General features: G+C 40.9%; 2 protein-coding genes across 2 annotated transcripts in view; both read left to right on the top strand.

Annotated features, from left to right (window-relative positions):
• Nucleotides 1-2,903, top strand: part of armc10 (armadillo repeat containing 10) — a 7,673-nt gene extending 4,770 nt beyond the window's left edge. Inside the window, exons 3-6 of the mRNA XM_015020575.1 lie at nucleotides 619-753; nucleotides 848-1,024; nucleotides 1,153-1,224; nucleotides 1,320-2,903. Of these exons, the coding sequence (XP_014876061.1) occupies nucleotides 619-753; nucleotides 848-1,024; nucleotides 1,153-1,224; nucleotides 1,320-1,571 (636 nt within the window). The 3' untranslated portion in view covers nucleotides 1,572-2,903. The remainder of the gene's footprint in view (nucleotides 1-618; nucleotides 754-847; nucleotides 1,025-1,152; nucleotides 1,225-1,319) is intronic.
• A 2,353-nt stretch (nucleotides 2,904-5,256) lies between these two features.
• On the top strand, nucleotides 5,257-23,532 carry LOC106938500 (DENN domain-containing protein 5B-like). The gene is made up of 21 exons (XM_015020570.1): nucleotides 5,257-5,574; nucleotides 9,904-10,013; nucleotides 10,571-11,291; nucleotides 11,983-12,170; nucleotides 14,030-14,539; nucleotides 14,631-14,862; nucleotides 15,864-16,014; nucleotides 16,306-16,393; nucleotides 16,474-16,593; nucleotides 16,682-16,834; nucleotides 16,917-16,995; nucleotides 17,082-17,157; nucleotides 17,300-17,428; nucleotides 18,418-18,539; nucleotides 18,805-18,950; nucleotides 19,845-19,966; nucleotides 20,682-20,866; nucleotides 21,014-21,096; nucleotides 21,445-21,571; nucleotides 21,701-21,875; nucleotides 22,312-23,532. The coding sequence occupies exons 1-21, from the start codon at nucleotides 5,463-5,465 to the stop codon at nucleotides 22,493-22,495; spliced, it is 3,813 nt and encodes a 1,270-aa protein (XP_014876056.1). The 5' UTR covers nucleotides 5,257-5,462; the 3' UTR covers nucleotides 22,496-23,532.
• The last annotated feature ends 1,045 nt before the right edge of the window (nucleotides 23,533-24,577 follow it).

The following is a 24,577-nucleotide window of genomic DNA, read 5'->3' as shown; positions in this document are numbered from 1 at the left end:
AAGTAAGAATACATAAACTAAGAACATAATAAAGATATAACAAATGGTTGATAATAATACAATTTACCCAACAGGTGTTCTCTGCCCTATCATTATAAATACAGAAAGGAGTTTGGTAACATGTGGCTTAAACTTTAGTAGTGTGTTTTGGTTAGCTGATACTAAAATTAGTTTTGTACATCTGCAAGGTGGTAGATCTGTAATGCTGTGGGAATGTTGGCCCCAAATTTCTGGAGTCTCTGTTACAATAAATCACATAATTAATTTCTTCAAATATCAGAATGTTCATAATAATTGCTAGACTGAACCAGAAAACTGAGAATGGATAATTGGATCATGCAATGGAATAAACTTATGGTAAAAAGAAAAAAAAAAGCATAGAAATGGTTCAGCAGACATGGAATGTTGAACTGTTTCCACTTGCTAAATTTATTTTTTTATTATTATTATTGTAAACTACTCATCAGTGTTAATTGAACAAATTAAGTTAATTAAGGCAAGTTTGAGAATCTTCTCAAACTAAACTGAGCTTTCTAATTACTTTTATTCTTACCAGTGTAAAATACATCAGTTTTTAATCATAGCTACTCATCTACTGTTTTTTGCCTTTTTCTTCAGAACCAAATTCGTGAATTAGAAGGGATTCCTGTCATCGCTGGCTTCCTTTCTGATCCTGCCCCAGAGGTTAGAGTGCAAGCTCTGAATGCTTTAAATAATTTGTGCATGAACATCCAGAACCAGGAGCAAATAAAGGTATGTTGCTGCAAACATTACACCACACAACAGCTAAGTGACTTTAATGAGGCTCCACTTGATGTGTTGATGTCGTTTTATTCTTCTATTGAAGCTTTATGTGCCACAAGTGCTGGAGCTGATTGAAATGTCGGCAGTGAACTCTGACCTCCAGCTGGGTGCTTTGCGGCTGCTGACGAACCTCTCGGTCACAGACAAACATCAGCATTTGCTGAAGGGATCGGTCACTCTTTTATTGTCTCTGCTGGTTGTCAGCAGTGAAGCATTACAGGTTCGTGGAATTGAGTTTAATCTTTAATCAGCTTTAAAAACACATGGAGCAACACATCGCTGTCCAACGGTGATGGCCAAGAGGAAATCTGTGATTTTTACTTTTATTTTGTACTGTTTCTCTTTCAGGTTCAGACCTTGAAAGTTCTTGTTAATTTATCATCTAATCCAGATGTGATGGATGACATAGTTCAAGCTCAGGTACTCAGTTTTTATCCTCCAGTCAGTAGGCATATCTTTCTGTAAAAAATGCATCAAAACAAACTGACTTCTTTACTCTTTGCTTTGGGACCCAGGCTCCTGCCTCTGTGCTGCTTCTCTTTGATGAACGAACGTCTCCGGCCGTGCTGCTGCGACTGCTAACCTTTGTAGGGAACTTGAAGGCCTGGAGGCCCTCTGCACAGGTGGCTGACGAACTTAGACGAAAACAGGACTGTCTGTTCCGGGTCATGCTGGATGAATCCTCCCAGCTGCACGGCAAACTTGTCCGGCTGCTTTCACACCCCGCTGGGGAGATTCAGGCTCAAGTAGCTCGTATATTGACCTAGACCTTCCCTCCTTCCCTCTGCCAGGCTCTTAGTCTTTAAACCGTTCCTCTTTGACATTAACTCTTGTGGACTGTGCTGTAGACTCCTGTGGAAACTCAGCAATACTGTTTTTCTTTAGTGTTCCTTACATCAGTACTATAACTTAAAACTTAATTCAGTTTTATCTCAGACACTCCAGTTTTCTACAATCTTGCTATGTATAAGTAAAAACGATCCCACCGTTTGTTTAGCATGTAAATACACAAGTTTTAAAAGACCCACCTCTTGTTTTCACTTCTGAGTTTTTATAAGAAATCTATTTTCCTTAAAGATCCGCAGATAACTTCTAAAATGATTCTTATCGATCTCAAAAGATTCAGGTGAAATTTAAGAAGTCAAGCCCAACTGCCAAACGTTTATATGCTATATTTCCTCTGTGCCCAACCCTCTGTAGCTCAGAGAGGCATCTTAGTCTCCAGTCATAAGTTTAACTTCTAACGGATTATGTACATGACTTTTAAGAAACTCTTTTTACTTAATAAAAGTCTGAGTTATCAGGATATCTAGATAACAGAAGCTTTTCTCTGTTTGGTAGGCAGAAGCAAACGTTTAAACAAAGCTGCTGACTATTTGTTCTGCAAATTTGAAAGCCAGGATCTTAGTGAATCATGAAGATATTAAAGTTTAGCCACTGCCTCCACCGCAGAGCGGAGCTATGTGTCGTCTGTTAGTTATAAACCTGGATGAACTTTGAACCACAGCTGCCGGAGGAAAGTGCTTGCGACGTTAAATACTTGAGCACGTTTAAGTAACGGAGCCTCCAGTAGGCGGCAGGAAGAGACTTGAACTGCAATGCAACTTATCGTGAAAGTTGAGACGCAGCTTGGAAATGTTGGACCGCTTGGTCCAGATGCCATGATTGTTTATTAGCTGTTTATACGTAACATGGTTATTTATCCACAGCAGTGACGAATGTGAACTACAGGTTTTGTTATCACACAAATCTATGCACTAGTAAGACAGGTTGTGAGGGAGCCATCTAAATATTAACCGGACCAGAGGAAGTGCTTAAGAATAGTATTTTGACAGTATGGCACTACATGTGGAATGTTAATAGCTGTGTTGAGTCTAGATGTTGAGATATGCTGCACTTTTTTTTTTTTAATGTTCGGACATCTGTTTATTGACCTAAAAATCTCAGGCAACTATGGTTTACCAAAACTGAATGGTAGGATGCTGATTGATTATGACACAGTTTGTATTTATTAACTAGTTCATTTGTTGTTTTTCCCTAACTAGAAAATGTTTCTCTTTAAATTGTTCAATAAATCAGAAGTGAGACATTCAAGTGTTTTTATTGTGACTTGTGACCTTATCTGAACATTGAGTTTTTTTTGCATGTTTTGCTTTGCATGTCACCATCTGGCAAACTATACTAACAGAAATCAACTGCAAATGTGAATCCAGCATTAGTCATTATTGTCCAACATGCATCAGTACAAACTGAGGAAGTTCACTGTGGTGAAAGTTTTCTTCTCAACTCTTTCTTTCAGTGATGAGTAAATGAAAGTGCACCCTTAAACCATTGTAGGGTTTGAGGGCTAACATAAAAATAGTGCAACGCTATATTTGGCAGAAAAACAAATGGCATATCGGCACAAACAACTTGTAGCAATTAGTGAATAGAAATCACCTTCCAGTTCTTCTGCACGCCGAATATATTGGAGCCAAATGTGAGGGAATCTGTCAATCAGCTAAAGTTAGTCCTAAACTGGGTCATGAAGCAGGCGACGCGGCTTCAAATCCACAGGATAATTGCTCCAAAACAGACTCTGTGATGCAGAAGCCCAGACGATAACCTATAAAAGCCGTAGCAAGGTCTTAATGGAGCAAGGTGCTAAAAAACAGAGCCACAACCATGTGAGGGGATGTCAACGTCACGAACAAAGAACGACTGCTTCACACGTTTCTGGTGTTCATGAGGTGTGCTTACTTTATCGCTAAAGGCTTTCATCTTGCTGTGGTAAATGTTTGTCGAATTAAGTATTTTTGCATTTTAAATAATTTTAGAGCTTAGTAAAGACCAGCTAATTTTAATTGTTTTGATATACAATTCTTGACCTGAAAGAGGCGTTACTTTGTTTGCTATAACTTTGCTGTCTAATGCAGTGATTCTCAATCTCTTCATGTTTTAGATGCATCTCTACAAAAGCACCTGATTTAAAATATCGCATTATCCCTTCAGAATCCCTGCAGAAGTTCTCTATTAACCCGATAAATATAAGTGGTGTTTGGCAGCAGAGGAACAAACTGAAACATGACAGGATGGAGAACAGCTGATGGTCTGTCTTATGAGCAGCAGTACAGCCGGCCCACCACACGATGGCGCCACACATCGTGGTGCTCTCAGCTGTCTCCACCAGCAGATCTGGAGGAAATAGCTTTTTTTTTTGTCTGGGTTTGTTTTTTTTTTTTTTTTTTTTTTTTTTTTTGGTTAGTTAATTTTCAAACCTTGTGTTCAAACCTTGCTGCAACCTTGAAGACACACAGCAGCCAGAAACTGTAAGTTTATAATTACCGGTCAATATGTGATGATCTAGAGAGGGCAGCCAAATGTCTGAGTAAAAGTTAGGAATTTAAAGTTCAATACTTTCACTTTATTCCCATTTAAATGACTTTTAGTTGACCTCTAGCTGTCATTGCCTAGGCCTACTGCTAACCTCAGAAATTTTGGTTACATTATCCTTTATTACAATCAAGCCAGTTGTTTTGATGCTAGTTAATAAAACGTGGGAGCCCAGCTGATTGTGTCAAGTCAATAACTCTGCAGCCAGTGGTGTTTTTAATATGGGTGGCAAGTTTTCTATTGTTTAATTCAGTTCAGAGGGGAGTAGCCAACCTTTCTCATTTGTGGCCTCCTCCAGTCACATGCACTCTCTTGGATCAACTTTACTAAGTTTACTTCTCTACATTTTCTCAATTTGTGGAAAACGGTTCTCATTGTGGTTCACTGGAATTAGAAGTCCTTAAGTTTGCAATCTGGTTCTGAATTTCTTCAGATTGGGTCATGGCGTGTTACTTTTTGAGGTCCAGTCTACTTCGGGTTCCATTTAAGTAATTTAAATCAGAAATAAGATGTGGCTAGAAAAATAGTTTAGCTTTCCAAATAGTTTAACTCCAGTTAAAAAGGAGGATGTTTTTGTTTCTGTTTTTTTCCCCTAAATGTGCTTTGCTATTTCCCTCAAGGGAAATAATCACTGGAAAACTGCATATTGTAGGTTATTTTTTAATAATAAAAAATATTTTAATCTGAAGCTAGAAAAAAAAACTAGAAATCAAGTGAATATATTTTCTTATAGCACCGAATAAATCAGAATTTAGTTAAATGAATCAATAATAATAATTGACCCGTTCGTTTGGTGTCACATGACACCAAACATCTCATTTTGCTTTTAATGTTTTTAATACAAATGCGCATATCTCCTCCTTTTCTTTTTAGTGATTGATCAGTTTATCTTAGGTGCAACATTTAAAATAAATATTGTATCTGAAAAATAGATATCAGTAAAAAAAAATCGTCAAAAGTCTTTTTTTTTTACGGATTCAGTGGAGACGCGCCGTTGTGTTTTTTTTTCTGCCTTTGTCTCCTTTCCTTTCTCCCGCTCCTCCTCTTCCTCTCTCTGTCTCTCCTCCTCCTCTTCCTCCTCCTCCTCCTCCTCCTCCTCTTTCTGTGAACAAACGTGATGACCATCGCTAGATCATCCGGACTCCATCACAGTCAGAGAGCGGATCTCAGAGTTCACAGCGGAGAGACATTTCGGATTATGAGCCCAGTCCACTATGAAAACCCGCAGCGTTAGGCACAAGTAGAAGAAGAGAAACCCGCAGCTGTCACCCCATCAACGCGTCGACATGAACGGGACTGCAGCTGCCACGGGCGGGTCGGCTTCTTGCCGCTTCGCCCACTATTTTGTCGTGTGTGGAGTGGACACTCAGACGGGCCTGGAGCCGGACGATGGAGCGGGTAAATACGCCAGATTTCATTTAAAACATGACGACATAAATAAGATGCCATTTTCAGTAAGGCTCTTTTGGGCTTAAAATGTGTTGTTCTGTCTGCAGAGTTGAGGGTTGTATGTGTGGATGCCCTATTTTGCGAAGGAAATATGCCAATGTTTATGTAACAAATACTCAGGATCCCTCTCATACAGTGCTTTTTGAAAAGATCCCTACATGTCTGAGAAATCAGAGACTCTAATGGATCTGAATCAGTCTGCATGGATTTACAGTGTCAGTTCATTTCTGTTTTTTTTTTATGCATGTCCTTTTGTCTGACCCTGCTTGAGGAAAACAAGGCGCAGTTCTCCTCACATTTTCATCATATTTCCAAAACAGCGGCGCGTTGAGAGGAGTCCAGAATATATGTCTCAGTTTTTCTGCAAGTCATCCAGTTACACACCTGATTCAGGAACAGTAGAGAACAGACAAACAACAACATCCTGTCCGGCACATTAAAGCTGGAACACAGCTGGAGAATCGAGGCCAGGAGGTTCAGGGTTCAGGCAGGACGAGCGAAACCGTCTGGATCGTTCTGTTCTGAGCAGAAAATAATCCATGTTGTGGCTTCTTTGCATCTGTCTGACACGAACCTGGAATTTTATCATCCAAGCCAAATTGGTCATGGCCAGATTAGGATGGGAAAGGAGGCGACTGGTTGGCAGAAGCAGTGGGGGACATGTTCTGATTTTGTTCTGGTTGCTGATGTTCTCCCTGCGTCCTGAAGGCTTAGTAAGGAAACGGAGCCGAGTGTGTTAAACAAGACAAACGTCATTTCCAGGTTGTAGTCCTAGAGCAGCAGACAATAGTCACACCCCGTCCTCCTCTCCTTCTCTCTGTTAGACTCATTTAGAGCAACTCCTCAGGGGGAGAAGGTGGCTATGACATGACAGTTTTGGTGCCAAGTTGTTAATGTAACACAAGCTGGTTCTCAATTATGGAAAATCCTTATCATTTGGAACACTGTTGCTATCGGCATTAAAAAGCAAAATGTTCATTCTTTCCAGATAAAATGTTTCTGTTTGTATTCTTACGAATGTCACGTTCAAGTTAATGTGTCATTTCTCTTCTCAAGTGTCTCATCGTACAGCAGCACAGTATACAAAATCTGATAATTATTACTGAATGTAGATAAGAACACAGTAAAGAGTGACCACACAGACATTTGGTCCAAATAAGGCAACTTCTGCTTTGAGTTTAAAAGCTACAAATTAACTCATCTTGGGTTTTATCTTTCTGCAAGACACGCTTGTAGTCTGCTAAGTGATCTGATTTATTAATCTTTAATGGTGCATATGGCTGAATATTATCCTAACAACAGATATGCAACCCATATTGTCCAACAATTACACCAAGAGAAACTTAGAGTCGATTGGATTGGTCTGAGCACACAGCCCTGTGGCACTCCATAGTGCAGATGGAAGATTTATTAATAACATTGGAATCTGTCAGACAAATATAATCTAAACCATCCTGTGGGTGAAATTCTTGATAAATGCTGCCTAACGCTGCGTTCAAACGCAGGAAGTGGGGGCATTACCACGGGCAACTGAAGAGGAAAAACAGGACACCACCAGTAGACTAATTAAACCTAATATGTTTTTTAAAGCTAGTGTAGTCTTGTCAGACTAATAAAAATAGTAAGAATTCCCAGTATTCCATATTTACAGTAAACCAAACAATTTGTGTTCCCCATATTGTGAAAATCACAGGGACAAAATAACTGGGCGAATTGTTAGTTTTTGTCAACTACATTGAGGCCCAAATACAAACTGAAATGCATATTTAATTTTAATGCACAACATTTTAATAATGCACAGCTCTGCTGCAGATTTCTCCAAGCTCTGACTAACCCGTTGGTGTGCCCCCCTGCTGTGAGTGACCATCCCAGTTGGTTGTACATCTGAGCTCCCCCAATCTGCTTATGTAACCGCCTGCAGGCCGGGGAGCTCTGCTCCTTTCAAGGGATTTCTGTCTGTCTGTTTTTGTCCCTTTACACGCATAATCTAGAGACCCAACGCTTAAAAACCGTGCTCACCTGTCTTGTACAAGCCAGAATGAGGTAATACTGTATCTCCTTTTGAGCGTTGGTGTAATTAGTGAAAGCCCACCAAGAGACAATCTGCTCTTGTTAGCTCCTCAATAGATGCCTCTGTGTTTTCTGCAGCCTAATCAAATTTCACATGACGCTGCCTGTTGGAATGCTGAACGGCCGAGGCTTCAGCCCGGTGGCGGTCGCAGTGGGGGGAGGGATGACATCAGTGCAGCAGGGTGAGATCTCCCTGGCCCAATGGAGCTGCTTTAAAATGTAAAGCTGACTGCAGACAGATGCCACCATTTGTCTAATAATAGATCTGATGCTGGTGTGCAGAAAATCCAGCTTGAGTTAAATATATTCTGAGACGTGGCGCTAATCTTTTAAAAAAAACAAACAAACAAACACAAAAAACAAAAGCAAAAAGAAAACTCCAAAATATATCTGTTTTGTCATTTGCTGGACGGATAAATATGTAATTCACCCAGTGCTTTTTGTCAGTGCTTTTTAAATGTTTTTCTTCTTATGTAAGATTTTATCATTCTGTGTTATGCCCACAATTATTCTGTACAAAAACAAAACTGAGGCGTAGTGAATATTCTTACTCGTAAAAACGTATCGTCTTTTTGTTACAATAAAATAGCACATTAAGTATTTTTATTGGAATTTTGAAATAGATCGACATAATTAGTGAATAACTTCAAACTGGAAAGAAAGGAATAGATGGGTTTTATAGAGTTTTTCAAATAGAAATATCTAAAAATTACTGCCTCTTTACTCTGATGCCCCTGAATAAAATCCTGAACAGAGTTTTCTGGTGTATAATCTTAGAAAAGACCAAAGGTAACTCTGGAATTCTCCGCTGAGAGAATTTCATTTTTACTCCTCAAGTCTGTTGTTTATGGTGGAGAGAAAAACAAAATAAAAGAAAACCATTTTGGTCATGTTTACAGTTTTTCACAAGTATTTTGTCAAAAAATAAAACCGACAAATCCTTTATAATCTTTGTTCTGTTTCCAATTAATAACTACATTTTGTCGATTCATCACATTGAAGTCTAAACACAAATTGTAATTGTAATGTCACAAAATGTGGAAAAGGGGTGAAAAACAGTTTTGCAAGACACTGTATGTGTTTGTGTGAGAGCTGGTGATTACAGCCCGACAGAAACAGATATTTACTCCTTCACTGAAACACTAAAACAAACCTCCTTCCTCCTCCCTGTTCTCTGACACACAGTCAAACACATCAGTGTGTTCCTTACGTCACCTGTGCCACCTCCTCAGTGGGAATGTGTATCAGGACTATAGTGGGTCGTAACCGCTCCAGCTAAAGGTGACGTAACTGATGACAAGCGCAAAAAGCTTCTTTATATTTTCTTTATTTTTTTATTGGTTGTCATGGCATCCATTATTGGCGGAAATGGATGCCATGGAAACACGGTGTCTTTCTCTGAGCCGAGCTCCCGCTCCGTTTGGTACCGTACGTAAGGAACCCAGACTCCCCCCGTTTTCTCATTGTTGCCTCCCACTTGACAGACTGACTCAGTCGAACGTGAAGCGGTGCTCTTTTTTTTTTTTTTTTTTTTGCTCCATGCTGCAGTTTCCTGTCTCAGGTTGCTGTGCGTCATTTTGTAGGCAGGTGAGGTGGATGTTTCTGAACGCTGAAGCGAGTGCGTCACACCTCACAGCAGACAGGAGGATGTTACGTTGCAACTAGAAGCTGATGTGCTTTAAACAGGCTGGAGTTTTTATGATGGGCTGTTTTTAAAATAAAAATATACCTCTGGATAGTGGAAGGAAAATGAAAGTATTTTGGTTTATTATTCACTCTGACCAGCATAAATCTACTGTATTACCTCTTTTCAGCTGTGTGTGTGTGTGTGTGTGTGTGTGTGTGTGTGAATATATAAAATATTCAGTTTATGCACAAGCGTCACTCTGAGAAAGCACAGAAATTTCTGCTGCAGAGCATAGAGGAGGAACAGTGTTGCATCCTTTCCCCCCCATCTGTCTATCTTCATTTTAGTGAGTTACATAACCTTTACTGAAGACCTTCCTCTATATTCACAGCAGCATTGTCCTTGCTGTCAACAACAATTAAACTTTGTGTCCTTTCTGCAACAGAAAAGGGTGTCCTGTCTGACTTCTGTCATGCTCCAATCTGTCCTGTTTTCTTTTCTGATTCAGCACAAATCAAGGCCAGATATTTTTCTTGTATTGTTATAAAAACGGCCTTCCGCCTTTTCCCTCCGTCTGTCAGGTGAGAGCTTCGAGCAAAGCCCCATCCGGCGGTCCTTCAAGTCAAAGGTTCTGGTGCATTACCCGGAGAACATGGACAGGAACCCCTTCAACAAGGATGCTGTCAACATGGTGAGATGTTTGATGCGTTTGCCTGGACAGTGGAGGCAAATCGCTGTCGTCATCACAATGTCAATGTTGGCAACACTGCAATCTAAAAGGACTGCTTGGATGTAATGTTTGGTTGGGTGTCATAATCAAAGTTTCATGAATGCTTGTGAAATATTAGGTTCCCTTCTTCAGTAAAATGAACAACCTTTCTCAGTTGTCTCCAAAAATAAAACCTGATAACCTGTAACCCAGAAAACACCATATAAAGAACTAAAAAACAACAGCTAAAATAAATGCTAACTTTTAAATGTAGACAATGTCAGAAAACTGTCTGTGAAATAAAACTATAAGTAAGATAACATCATGGGTGTGTTTTAGGATGAATCTTATGAAGCACAAAAGGTTATCAAGACTTGTAGGGCTGCAATAAAGTTAAATCAATAAATGTTTCTGCAACATAACTTAAAAAACTTCTTGATCAATGTGAGCCAGTAAAAAGCTTCACGTTCGGTATTACACTCAGATTTCGGTTTTAACTTTAAGCTTTTTTCTAACTCTGCTGCTTTCTTTGCGTCCAGCTCTGCCTGCCCAGAGGCCTGTCCTTCCGCACGCAGGTGGACAGCCTCGACCCGCAGTTCCACTCCTTCACCGTCACCTCTGACGACGGAACGCGCTCCTACGGCTTCGTTCACACCTTCTACGAGGAGGTGACGAGTCCTCAGATTATCACCGCCATGCAGACTCTCTATCAGATGCACCATGTGGAGCACCACTCCTCTTCGTCGGCCTCCTCGCCTTCTTCCTCCACGTCCTCCTCCGCTTCCACGCCCTCCGCCTCCAGCATGGACTCTCTCGCCAGCAGCTTGGAGGAGTCGGACGCAGAGTCTTTGACGTCTGGAGTTTCTGGCTGCCTGGGCTGCGTGGGCTCCTTCGACGCAGCGCGCGACACCCTGTACGTGTCCAAAGCCCTCTGCCTCATCACGCCGCTCCCGTTCTTGCAAGCTTCACGACAGTTTCTGGCTCAGCTTCACCAGGCCGTGACGTCCCAGACGGCTCCACCTCTCCCTCTAGAGAGCTACGTCTACAACATCCTGTACGAGGTGCCCCTGCCTCCACCAGGACGCTCCCTGAGGTTTCACGGGGTGCAGGGGCCCATCGTGTGCCAGCGGCCCGGGCCTGGGGAGCTTCCCCTGGGAGATTATCCTCTGGGAGAGGCTTTCTCTCTGCTGGGTGTGGACAATATGGTTAAACTACTTACCTGTGCTCTGCTGGAAACACAAGTCCTGTTGTACTCAAAAGGTAAATGAATAATTCAGTTTGCTGTAGGTTTTATTTTTATAATATTAGAAACAATAGAACCCAGAACAGGTTAATTTATCTGCTTGTCTTCAGCGATTTTATTTATACCTATCAGAAAGTTGCAAGCTAACTCTGAATATCTAAGCATCTGCTACTTTGAAAAATCAGACATCTTGACGTAGCTGGAGCTCAGGTTCCACACAGCTAGACTGCCAGATGTAAAAAAACAGGCAATGCTGAAATATTATTGAGTGAAAGCCACAAACTTTCATACACCGCGGGATCACAAGGCAGATATGCATTATTTTGATGAAATAGAACTAAAGTTGTCTTAGCAGAAAAAACTTAGTTTTAGTATTCAGTAATAAACGTTCACAGTTACATAAGGTAAGATACCGGCTGTTCATAACTTGTCAACAGAACCCCACGCCATTATTTACAATACTTGGTCTAAAGCGTAAAAGCAGCATTATGTTTATGAAGCTAACTAAACGCTACATTTGATGAGAATTTGATTTTAAAAAGCGACGAGGGCGTCACTGACATCTGACCCACTCTCAGGCATTTAATGAGAAGATTTAATTATATTTCTTATCTGAAGTGTTGCTTTAAATGCTTCAATATTTTCTCTTTTATGGGTTAATAAAGTGGCCTACGCTATGCTAACAGATTTTGCCTTTCTGCTCCTCAGACTACCAGCGTTTGATGATGGTGGCGGAGGGCATCACCACTTTGCTGTTCCCATTCCAGTGGCAGCACATCTACCTGCCCATCATCTCTACTCCCCTGCATCACCTCCTCGATGCTCCAGTGCCTTTCCTGATGGGCATCCAGCACAGAAACGGAGCTCAGCGATCCTCGCTTCACCTTCCACATGAGGTAAAAAGGAGGCTACAAGTCTGATTTACATCTTTTCCTATTTTTCTGTTTGCAAAATATCTCAAACTCTGTCAAATTACATGGAGGATAATAGCATTTTTCATGTCTTTTCACAGGTTATCAGTGTGATTTTGGTCTGAGCTTTGACTAGGCCATTCTAACTCATGAATATGCTTTGTATTTCTGGCTGAACGTTTATTATCCTTCTCCTGTTTGAAGGTGAAACTACTCCCCAATCTCAAGTCTTTGTTTCCTCTAGCAGGCTTCCATCCATCTCTGCCTGTCAGTGCTTGAGGCACTAGGCCATTCATCCAGCTGGCTCCCATGTTTTTGACTTAAAAAAATGTTTAAAATTTACAGGAAATTTGAAAATATTACTTGATAGCTGTGCATTTTTATAAGACAGGAAGATTAATACCTGAACACCAACTATAAAGAATTAAAAAAGGCAATAATTAAAAAAAAACCCTTAAGATAAATTAACAATGCTAAGCCTTGTGGGGGCACAAGTAAAGCCTGGTGGCCCGCCAGGCTTGTAATGCACTGAGGGAAACCCTGCTGCCTGAAGAAAAACATTCCTGCAGCATGTTGCTGCCACCAAATCAGCATATTTGCTTTTTCTTGTTCAAGCTCAGATTGGACGGAGAATGTCTGCAAACAGCAATTAGCTATTTCTTATTGGATTTACTTTGACTAGATCATCCTAATGCTTAAATGGTTTTAAGTGTATCAGATTAAATGTGGCTAAACGGTAATGCAGGACATCCTTTTCAGATATTTACCAGTAATAAAAATAGAAAATCATGCATTACTTTCCTTTGTGTTGGTTTTTACAACACAAAAAATACAATAAAAAACATTTATCTTTATGATTTAATGTGAAAATGTGTGAAAAAAAATTGAAATACCCTAAATGCATTTTAATTGTGTGACTTGAGAATCAGCTGATGTGTAAACTAACCACAATTTCAGGGTTCATATATACTCCTAAGGATCTGTAAATGTTTAAAATGAGGCATTCTCACAACCTTTTCCAGATCAGATATTTGCTCCCTGCAGCAGCAACACCCCCCCCCTGCTTCGCGCCTGTGATTGGCTCTTCACAATCCCTCGGAGCTGTCCTCAATTCACATCCTCGCCTGCATCCGAGATCACTTTATGCTGCATGAATGTCTCGCTGAATCCTTTTTGAAGTCGCTCTGGCCCAGAAAGGAGGCTGCAGTAAGACGGCTCCGGGGGATGAAAGCAGAAATGAAGAGCCTGGCAAATCCGTAATAACGGGCTTTACTGAATAATTCATGCAAATGAGAGGCTGTCCATTTTTTTTTTTTTTAATATCATGAATCATACAAGTTTGGGTGTTTTTGAGTTTAAAGTGTAGGTCCAACAAACAGGGAAAACGTGTTTCACATAATGAAGTGAAGGCTGGGAGGATGATGCTGCAGAGAGTTGAGTGTGACTCTTCAGTGCATCTCCCTGCATCCCTCAGGGTTTAACCGTCGGCCTCAGGTCACTGCTGAAGGTTGCATTGCTGCTGACTGCTGCTTACAGAGGCAGTATTTTAAATCCCCGCCTGTCTTTTCCTATTCTTTAGGAAATGTGCGCTCAGCAGATTTCTAAATTTTATCGCACAAGTTCCTTATTGTTGGAGGCTGACAGAAATATTTTTCCACAGTGTCTCCTGTTGCGGAGATAATACCTCAAATGATTCAATCTCTGTAGCAAGAATGAATTAATGACATTTCTTCATCTCGCAGCATAATTGGAGCTCAGCCACTTTATCTACAAGATGTAAATCTGACTGGTTAACCCTATTATGCTGGCTGAGGCGCTCTGCTTGTGTCTTTCTTGCTCCCCAGGCCAATCTGTGTTTTGTGGACATTGACAGCCACTGTGTGGAAGCGCCGGAGGACCTGCCCCTGTTCCCAGATCAGACCGAGCTCATACAGGAACTGAGTGAGGTGCTGCTAAGTTTCGGGGTCCCTCCACGGGGAGGAGTGACGGCGACGACCACCACAGGCTCTGCATCGGCGTCGCCACGCCTGAGCAGCCTGGTGCTGGAGGACCTGATGGAGGACCGGAGGAACGGGAACCTCGGAGGAGAAGAGCTGGCGGCGCTGGAGCGGCTCCAGGCTCTGGCGAGGAGATGCGGAGGGGGAAAAGTTTCAGAGGGAGGAAAGACGCTGGGACACGTGTTTGAGGAGGAGGAGGAAGAGCTGAAGGCTGCAAAATTAAATATTCAGCTGAGGGAGGTGTTCGCCGTTCGTTTCGCCGCCATTTTTGGCAGGTATGAGGACTTTATTGTCAACAGCGCCATGGATTTGGACTCGTGGTTGAACAATAGAGATGGCACCTGCAGCTTTGACAAGGTACTTCTGCAGATTCCTGACAGCATTGCTGAAACTGATGCTTACATCTCGTTTACTTGCTAAAATCTAGTTGCTTTCGTTGTTGCTTTAGGGTTCGTTCCTCTCAGTTCAGCCAGCGGCCCACTTGCACTTCTTGTCCCGATTCCTGGAGACCTCCATGTTTTCCTCCTTTGTGGATGGGAAGGTTGTGTCCCGCTGGGTGGACAGGGAGCCGCTGCAGCAGCTGTTTGACAGCCGCATGGAGCGAGAGCGACTTTACGACATCAGCGACGAGGAGTCCCGGAACCGTCCTTACAGGAAATGCACCACGCTCTTTGAGTCAGGTACTGTGAGGGAATTAGGTGATTAAATGGATTATTCTCTTAAAATAACCTTTCTTACATAATTGATACCCCTGTAATGTATGGGGGGTAAATCGTTTAAGTAAAAGATCAACTCAAAGACATGCATTGTAATAAAGGTAAAGAAAATGAAACATGATTTATTTTTGATTTTTTGCGAATTAGAACATGAAGGCTTCCAGAATCACTGTTTTGTTGAATTTACTCAAATTACATCGATCAGTCTTGTTGCTATTAGCTTTTCTGTATTTAGAGAGTAAACAAGCTCAAAGTCTGTCAGATTGGATAGACGGCATCTGTGAACATCCTTTTGCCAACCCTTACAACACATTCTCGTTGACTTTTGGTATAACCTCTGATTAGGCCACTCTAAAAGCCTGCATACAAACACATGCCACACTTTTCAGATTTTTATTTGTAGAACAAACGGCTTTACTTTCATGGGTCTGTCACTTCAAAATCCTCCAAAATACGCTGAAGATCGTCTTTCCAAAGTGACTGAAAGAGGTGTGAATCCTTTATATTTTGATGTGATAACAGAAGTACAAGTTAAAGAGCCTAATGTCCAGTTTTTATCATTCCACCTATAAATATTAGTGGGACATATTGATGGAGCGACAGGAGCAAAGAGGAGTGTCGTAGCCTTTTTTGTTTCTTGTATTTGTCAAAAATACATTTTAACTGGGTGATTCTCTCACTTTTCCTAATATTGTCTAAGTGGCATTTTGATTTTTTTCATGGGCAGAGCAATGTTTTTCTTTTGTTTGGTTTGTTTCCCCTGTAGAACCTGCATCAACTACAGCATGCTCTGACTTGTTTCAGCTTTACTGCACAAACTGCATTGTTTTCATTCCCATATCAGATTTTTTTTTTTGCTTGTTTTGTTTTGAACATAGGGTGAGTTTGTTTGTTGTTGTTTTTCTCCCTGTGGTTCCTTGGAACAGTAAGTGCTGATGGTGTTTTGCATCTTTTTGTTCTTGCAGCTCAGGCCATCGAGCGCAGGCTGCTGAAGACGGACCACACGGCCATACACCCCCACCTGCTGGACATGAAGATCGGGCAGGGCCGGCATCACCCGGGATATTTCCCCAGACTGCAGGCTGACGTGCTTGCACAGGCACACAACACACACAAGTGAGCCTTTGGTTCTTTCTGGCAGTCGGTTAGGCTTAAAAATTGGAAAAAAAGTAATGAGACACTGGAAACGTATCAAATTTTAACACGGAAAATTTGCTAAAAAGAAACTTAGTTCTAAAAACAATCGAAAACAGGTGTAGGAGAGCTGGGAAATCATCAGTTTGATTGTCCATTAGCTACATAGAAACACATCACTATTGTATGCTTAGACAAACATGGTCTAAATAAAAATGTATGCGGATTTATCCATTCTAAGCAGTGGATTTTATTATTTTCTGTGTCCTCCAGGTATTCCAGTCGCATCACAGCTTCACGCAGGACTGAACCCAGAAGGAGTGCTGCTGATCACTCTGGAACCGACGGTGATCCTCGACAGGTGCTGACACACACAGCTACGCATGCAGGCCTCAAAAGCTGCATCGTTTTACCTACAAGATTATTTTCTTTGCTCCACAGAAACACGCATTCACAAGGAAAGCCTTCAGACAGTCGAAACTCCTCGACCCGTCGCCTCAAGCCATCTCTCAGACTCACAGAGAGTTTGTCGATGGGCTCTTGAGCGAGTGTCGTCTCAAGGTGAGCGCTTCATTCTCTGAATGGATGGAGGCTGATCATTTTAAGACAACAGATTGGAGAGTTTATTCCTATTTTTTTGTGCTTTCAGACTAAGCGGATGCTGAAGGAGAGGATGGGGAAAGAGTGTGTGGAGCTGGGTCAGGGAGAAGCCAACATCACCGGCCTTCAGGAAAACACTCTCATCCACGGTTTGTGTGATCTGCTGGAGAGGACCTGGGGCCACGGTCTGCAGATCAAACAGGTGAGAAGTAAAATCTGAGAGACCTCAAACATGATGCGTCTCACAGAGCTCTGACGGAGAAAAATGTGTTTGCGATGAGCAGGGAAAGTCGGCAATCTGGTCCCATCTGCTGCACTACCAGGCTGCTCAGGAGAAGATGGAGGCACCTGCTGATGTACCAGGTTGGAGCAGCACAACGTCACTGTTGTTCCTTCTTTATGTGTGTGTGCAAGTATCTGATTAAGAGGTTTTCTGTGTTTTTGTTCAGGATCTAACAGCTTGGATCAGAGGCTGTCTGACGACGGCCCTTTGCTCCTGAGAGGGTCGCTAATTCAGGACATGAGGTATTAAAAACAGAAATGTCTCATTATGAAAAGGAAATCCTGGAACTTGTTCAGACGTCTCATTCATACATTTGTTTTTATTATTATTATTATTATTATTATTATTATTATTATTATTATTATTATTATTATTATTTCTCAGGTTTATCCAAACCATGAGAGACGATCTGTCTGAGGTGGGACAGGCCAGAGCTTGGATCCATCTGGCTCTGGAGAAGAAAATGCTGTCCCAACACCTGAAAGAGCTGCTGACGCACCAGGAGCTGCTCAGGTCTCAGTTTACTGATATTTATTTGCCTGACGTGAAACGATCCAGATCAGTTCAACAGTTATAGAACAAGTGTTTTTAATGCTTTTTGTTGAGAAGCACATCAAAAAAATAAACCAAACTGATCCAAAATGGCTGTAATAACGAACTGTGGGATTATGAACACCTACCTAATTGATTAATTGATTCTAACAAACTAGGGGTGAGGGTGAGGCTAATATATGGTAATTCCACTTGTCATATAATTGGAACGTTGTGCCAAGTCTTTCGAATTGTACGTCATGTAATGTAATTTTTTGCATTTAGTTCATAGTCATGATAGTTTAACAAGAACCTTTAAATCTGCTAGCAAGCACCAAGTCAGGGATCTGCAACCTTTGCGACCACATAGGGCCACAAAGTCTACGTGGCGCTTTGAAAATGATAGCTTATAAAGTTTTGCAGCTTCATGCTATCAACATTTTTTCATTTGTAGTTAAATTAAAACTTAAAATTAGCTTCAGGTTTTAGAAATATGGAGAGTGTCCAAAACAAAACATTTCCTTCAGTGAAATTTGCAATGTTTATCAAATTTTAATAGAAATGTTTGTCATTTGGAGTCTAATGGCAATAAAACAAAAGGACATAAGAAGCAACAAACATCTCAGACCCTCTGAATAAAAGGTTCATAACAAGCTGGTACTCAACCAGTGTTAATGTATTACAGTCGGTGTGTTTAGTACTGTCTCACTGGAAGAGGTTCAATACTCTGCAATGTTTCAACCAAGTTTAATTAAACACATTTTTTCAGTTTGTTAGAAACCTTTTAAGTTGTGAACTTGGGCTAAGGGAAACCTGCCATTTTTGGCCCTGTTGGATTTGTTTCTTTTATTTCCGGTATTAACCACGAGCCAAAAACTGAACTGTCTGCTGTGTCCTTACACTTTTACCATTAATGTCATTTACTTTCCCTGCATCTTGTCTGAGTTTTTATTTTTATGCTCCCCTGACAGGCAGCTGTATAAGCCTCATGCATTCCTGCTCTGTGAGGAAGAGCGAGAACAGTTTCTGTACCACCTGCTCTCCCTCAACACTGTGGACTACCTCTGCTTTACCCGCACCTTCACCTCCATCAGTAAGTCCCGTTAAACCTGACATGCAGCAGAATTTACTGCCGCTCCCGTTACACTGAAGGACACAGAAAGAGTCCAGTCCTGAGCTCTGGGTTGAGCTTTACGACGTCCATCTCCACCCATCTGCCTTTACTGCCGTGCCTTTCAGCCAGCGTCCTTTTGGGACGTCAAAGACGACACTTTTGAATTTGTTTCAATGCTGTAAAGATTTATTGAGGAGCTTATAAATTGTATTTTGTGTCTTTTTTTTTTTTTTTCCTTCCCTAGGTATCCCGTACCGCGTTGTTATAATTCCCATGAAGAAGCTGAGCATCGCCATGGCAACAGTTAACCCCTGGGTGTGCGTGTCAGGAGAACTGGGCGATTCAGGAGTTAGACAGATCCCAAAGAATGCACAGGAAATCTTTTTCCAGGTTTGTTCTCACCCCCGTCCTTAAAACAGCCCAGAAAATCAAAATGTGTTCACTGCCTGTAAGGACAGAAGTTCAAATGAAATGTTTCATAAATTTTTTAATAGGGGAGCAGTAGACGTCTGAGTCCTCTGCCTTTTTGTGACACCGTTTCTGTGGCTACAGAGGGTTAAGATTTTTACTTTGCACCCATGAAATGTTCCTTAAAAATTAAAACTCACAGAATTTTTTCATCATTTTCAAGTCAGTGCCATTGAGATCCAGCGGAAATTTTTTTCTTCTGCTTTATTTCCATAATTGCGTAACTACTCAACCTTTTGATCTGCAAACTTTAATTATAATCTTTAAAACAGAAGCAGCGGCAATAAAAACTGTAGGAGTGCAAACGTAGCGGAGTTGGTTGACAATAATTATTCTCTGTTTTGTGGGTGGAGGTACTTATAAGTTTATGCTAAAACATTTAATAAAATAGTGGCACAAACAAAATCTTGTCTAATACAAACGAACATTTTCTGCTGAAACTGACAAATTATATGCTCAGGCAATTATTAGGAACATTACATTATTCACTACAAGCTCCTAAGAAAGTGTGTGTTTAATTAGGCCTGGCTTAAAAACATGGATTTAAATAATTGGCCAAAAAACTTTTTGTTATTCCTATAAAGCTGACCAGATATTGTTGAAAAGCACCAGACTAATGCGACGGAGTTAAAAACATCAATTTCATTTGATAAAGACGTAAACTTTCAAAACTTAAAAATCTAGGAAAGGTATTCATTTAAATGATTTTATTTTGCCTCGTTGCACATTGCTCTTTTGGTTTCACTCCAAACGTAGGCACATAAAACGTTTTCCTGCAGCAGGCCTGTCACGCTGTGTCTTGGCTCCTTGTTTCAGAGTAAGAACCTGGGCCGGCTCAGCACGCTGCAGCTGGGAGTGCAGGAGAACTCGGGTCTCCTGGCCAAGTGTCTGATCGACTGTGTGGTGGTTTACAACGAGATCACGGGTCACACCTACAGGTGAGACTCACCGTCTGGTTTCATCCCTTCACTGAGCTCAGCATGGCTCTCCAGTTCTGATAAGGCTGTGAAACATGTGCAAAAAGCCTTAAAATAAAGTCATCTTCTCTTAGCACAGCTCAGTCTCATCCTACAAAGTCCAATCTTTAGATTTATTCATCAGAGGGGAAAATTCTTGTTGCTTTGTAATTTTTACTTTTTCTTATTTAATCCATAATTTTGTTTCCTGGGACATAAACATGAGTTAAATACAGAGAACTAGATCCCACTTTAATATTAAAATGTAAGAAAAGTGAGCTCACCAAGTCTCCATAGCAACCATTAGACTCTCCCTACATGCCAACCGGCTGTCCTATCACCACAAAATTACAACCTGAAGGTTTACTAACAACCGTGCCACTGGTAATTTTGTTACAGACTATATGAAACAAAACATTTTGTCCTAACTCTGATGTCAAGAGGATGAGATTTTTTTTTCTCATCGTTTTTCAGTGTTAGATGGATTTATTTTAAGGATCCTGTCTGAACAAAGAGCTGCTCCATCACTTCATAACATAAGTAAATCCACTTTATCCTGCATCTAGTGCCTAAAAACAAGATGTATAAACATCTCACTAAATAAACTGACTAAAACAAATTTAGTCATATGACCCACATCCGAGGGAGACAAAAAAATATATAAAAAGTGAAATAAAACTGTGTTTTCCTCCTGCAGGTTTCCATGTGGCCGATGGCTGGGGAAAGGCGTGGGTGACGGCAGCCTGGAGAGAGTCCTGATTGGTCAGTTGGTGTCTCCTGGAGTGGAGGAGGATGCCGGACGGTGGTCGGGAACTCCTCCGGAGCTAGCATCTCCGTCTCAGAGCGTTCGAACGGTGCTAGGGTCGCTCGGCGGCCGAACTAGTGCGTCACTGACAAAGAAGCACATTCTTTAGCACAAAGCCTGACCTACTTGTTTGTTTGTGCTGCAACAGACCAGATCATGCTCTGGTCTCACCTTATTCCTCATAAAAACAGTAAAGACGCTCATTTTTCTGTGTTTGCCGTCAGGAATGCACTCCGCCGAGGTGCAGGAGGACCTGAGGGAGGCGGCCAACAACCTTGTGAAACATTTTCACAAACCTGAGCAGGAGGTGTGTTTCTGTGATAATGTCTTCATAACTGATGCATCAGTTTAATGCTGTAGTTTAGTTAAGCTGAAAGGCTGACAGGCCGGTTAACTCACAGAGGAGTAGAAATCCTGGACGTGTTATTTTCCGCCTGAACGCGCTTCATTACCTCCATCAGTCAGCCTGGTTTTTTCATGCGTCGAAGAGGAAAATGCCACTTCTCTCAAGAGACACAAATAAATCTGCATTGATCTAAGTTAATTAAGACATTGTTACTGCAGATGGTTTTTAATTTCGTTAAGAGTTGTTTACACTGAGTTTTACTACAGTTTTTCTGTTGAGCAGCTTTTGTTATCATTTCTTCTTCCCCAGAGAGGGAACCTGACAGTCTTGCTGTGCGGTGAAGGAGGACTGGTCCTCGCTTTGGAGAAGTTCCTCCTCCACGGGTTCAGATCCAACCGTCTTTTCCAGAGGAACGTATTTGTTTGGGATTTTGTGGGTAAGCCAGCTCTTCAATTATGAATTTGTGCATCTATTTCAACCAGTGGGATTGTTTCATCTTAGGATCCACGCAGCAAACGTATTATTTTTTTCTTCCAAACTGAAACTACTAACTTTTTTCCCATAGAAAAAGCAGTGGTTTCTATGGAAACCAATGACCAGATGGGCGACCTGCATGGATCGACGCTACCCAAGAGTCCGCCTTGTGACTCGCTGTGCCGCTACATCCATGCCATCAATTCTTCCCCCAGGAACATCGGGAAGGAGGGGAAATTTCAGCTGTTTGTCTGCCTGGGGATAAGGTTAGCTGACACTTTTTAAAAACAAATAGGTCAAATTTTGGCAAAGCAGCAAAATGCATAACAACTTAAACCATATGATACTAAAAAAAAACTGTGATAATGTGTTGCATCCTTTACTTCACTCTATACTATGTGAGAGATTCTGGATAATCAAGCTATGACTTTCAAATCCACGAATCCACGTCCGTAATTTAACAATTGTCAAAACTTATTGCATTAATTGATTGCAAATTATCTTTTTAAAATTTAAATTTGAAGACGGTACATTTTTACGGCTGAGGAAAGTCAGATTTTGATGTCTCTACCTGTTTGACTTGAAACAAAAATAATACAACAAATAGCCAAAGCATGACAGAATCGAATCTATGAAGTAATGGCTTCTTCAAACTGTTTTATTATTGTTTTTTTCACCAAAACCTGGTTACCATCTCTGCAGGGACAGACTCCTGTCTCAGTGGTTCCCCCTGCTGGCTGAGTGTCCCCTGACAGCTCGGACGTACGAGGACGGCGCTCTGCTGCGGGATCGGGCTGCCCTGCACTCCCTCTGTCGCATCCTGCAAACCCTGAACGACTTCAGCATCACCCTGGAGGCGGCGCTGGTCAAAGGGGTCGACCTCTGACCCTGACGTGGAAAACACACGAGAGGGACGAGATGTATTCAGACTCTTACAAAATGTAACTCCATGATCAAAGGCGTCAGATGAAGACGCAGACTTTTCAAGCACCAAACATATCGCTTTGTTCACTGATGTAAAATGTCTTATATCTGCTCCAGGAAATAGTCCTGTGTTTGTCTACACTGTGAAATTCCTCCGGGAGAAAAGATCAGCTCAAACATGCAGGAGATATCTGCTTACATGATCCATCTTATATGACTTTAGATCTACTGTATCTACTCACTGCTGTGTTGCTTGCACTTAAAATCCTAACCTGCATGGCCAGAATCTTTTTGTTTCATTACTTTAGGTGTTGTAATCTGAAGTGTCATTGCTCAGGCCTTATTAACCGTCTTTTATTTGATATCTCAGTAAATATTGTTGTGAAAAGTAACGTTCTCCTTGTATAATTTAAGCATAAACAAATGTTACATGAAGCTCTTGTTATGGTGTCATGTCTGGCCTGTGTCTTGTTTTTTTTTTTTTTTTTAATTTCAGTTTGAAGTCACATGCTAAGCAGAGTCTTGCTCATGAAAAGCCCCAGTTGGATCCAAGCTGGTGTCCTAATTGTGTCACTTCTAGTCCTGTTTGTCCCTCCATCAGGAATCCTCGTCGCCAATCTCTCTCGTTGTAAATATTTTTGCTTCATCAGATCTCTTAGAATCGCTCCAGCCGTTCAATCCCAATTGTTTTTATTTTTTATTACATATTGATACGTTTTCAGCGTCAGTGGGTCCCTCCATAGGCCATCTTTCTCATGTGAACTATAGACATGCTGTTTATTTGTCTTATGGGAATAACAGAGCACAGGTTTGTTAAAAATGTAAAATGTTAATGTTGCATTTAATTTAACATGTTAAAATGTAATCCTCTGCACTGTCCTGCAAGCATCAGTGTACCCCACTGTGACCAAGTCTCTGTCATTTAAATACAGATTAGGAAGAGCAATAAGTTATTCATGGTTTGTGCTGTTGAGAAATTAAAGTTATTGACACAGCTGGTATGCTTTGATAAGTTATTGTCAACAAATCCTGAACCATACAACTCCTGGCATACAATATGGCATTGTGACAGTTTTTGTTGCAAAATAAAAAAGAAAAGAAAATCACAGCTATCATACCAGCCCTAATTCGTAGCTCTGAACATTTACAAAACAAAATTTGGCCTCTTTGCTGTTCTGTTTTTTTTTGTTTTTTTTCTCACTTAAGTGTTTGAGATCATCATAAAACAGTTGTTATGCCATTACCTTTTGTAATTTTTGGGGGTTGAGTTTCACTATCCACATCCTGGCCTGGTTACTTCCTGACCTGCTTGGCAGTATGAAGTAGACTAAATATCTCACAAAGCAAAATATTGTGATGTAATCTAAAGAAATTTTGGAACAAGTGAGAAACAAAGTCACTGATGTCTATGGTCTTGTAATTGTTACAGAGAAATAGCTCTGTAATTGTTACAAAGCTATTTCTTATTTTTAGTCTGCTAAAAATATCCAGGAGGTCACAAAAGAATCACATCTAACATAATGATAAAATATATATACTGAGCCAAAAATGGCAAATAAATACTAATATTGACCAAAAGAAACAGAAAGGGACATCTCACCTTTACCCCCCCAAAAAACAAAAAACATTTTTATTATCCAAGACCTTTTTTCTGAGACAGAAGCAGACTTTTCTGGAAGGGATGCCCCTCTTAGATCTGGTGTAAAACAGTGTTTCAGTATATAACACGGTTTGCCACCATGAATTCATGTTGCTGCTGGAAAACTGAAGAGAATATCAAGTTTTTTGTATGGAAAATTTCAGCAACAAAATGCTTTACATAATAAAAAGTACAATTAACAAATAAAAAGAAACATTACGCTGGCAGAACAAAGAGAGGTAAATAAAAAATGTAATCCAGATTAGAATTAATCCATGCAGAAGTTTATGTGACTCAAAGGCAGATTGGTGTTTAGCCTTGATTTAAAAGAACTCAGTGTTTTAGCAGTTTTGCAGTTTTCTGGAGGTTTGTTCCATATTGTAGGAGAAAAAAAATAAATGCCAC

This window comes from Poecilia latipinna, unplaced genomic scaffold, assembly GCF_001443285.1.
Source record: "Poecilia latipinna isolate Pla-1442-1.1 unplaced genomic scaffold, P_latipinna-1.0 Scaffold2608, whole genome shotgun sequence".
In the NCBI taxonomy this organism is placed as follows: domain Eukaryota; kingdom Metazoa; phylum Chordata; class Actinopteri; order Cyprinodontiformes; family Poeciliidae; genus Poecilia; species Poecilia latipinna.
Note: the sequence above shows the minus strand (reverse complement) of the source record. Positions and strands in the feature narration are given on the sequence as shown.

What these genes read in the sequence shown, in the direction of transcription:
- LOC106938500 (XM_015020570.1), top strand. Translation starts at nt 5,463, where the DNA reads ATGAACGGGACTGCAGCTGCCACGGGCGGGTCGGCTTCTTGCCGCTTC. An exon ending in CACAGGAAATCTTTTTCCAG is followed by an intron (nt 18,951 to 19,844) that starts GTTTGTTCTCAC and finishes TCCTTGTTTCAG; the next exon opens with AGTAAGAACCTGGGCCGGCT. An exon ending in GTCGCTCGGCGGCCGAACTA is followed by an intron (nt 20,867 to 21,013) that starts GTGCGTCACTGA and finishes GTTTGCCGTCAG; the next exon opens with GAATGCACTCCGCCGAGGTG.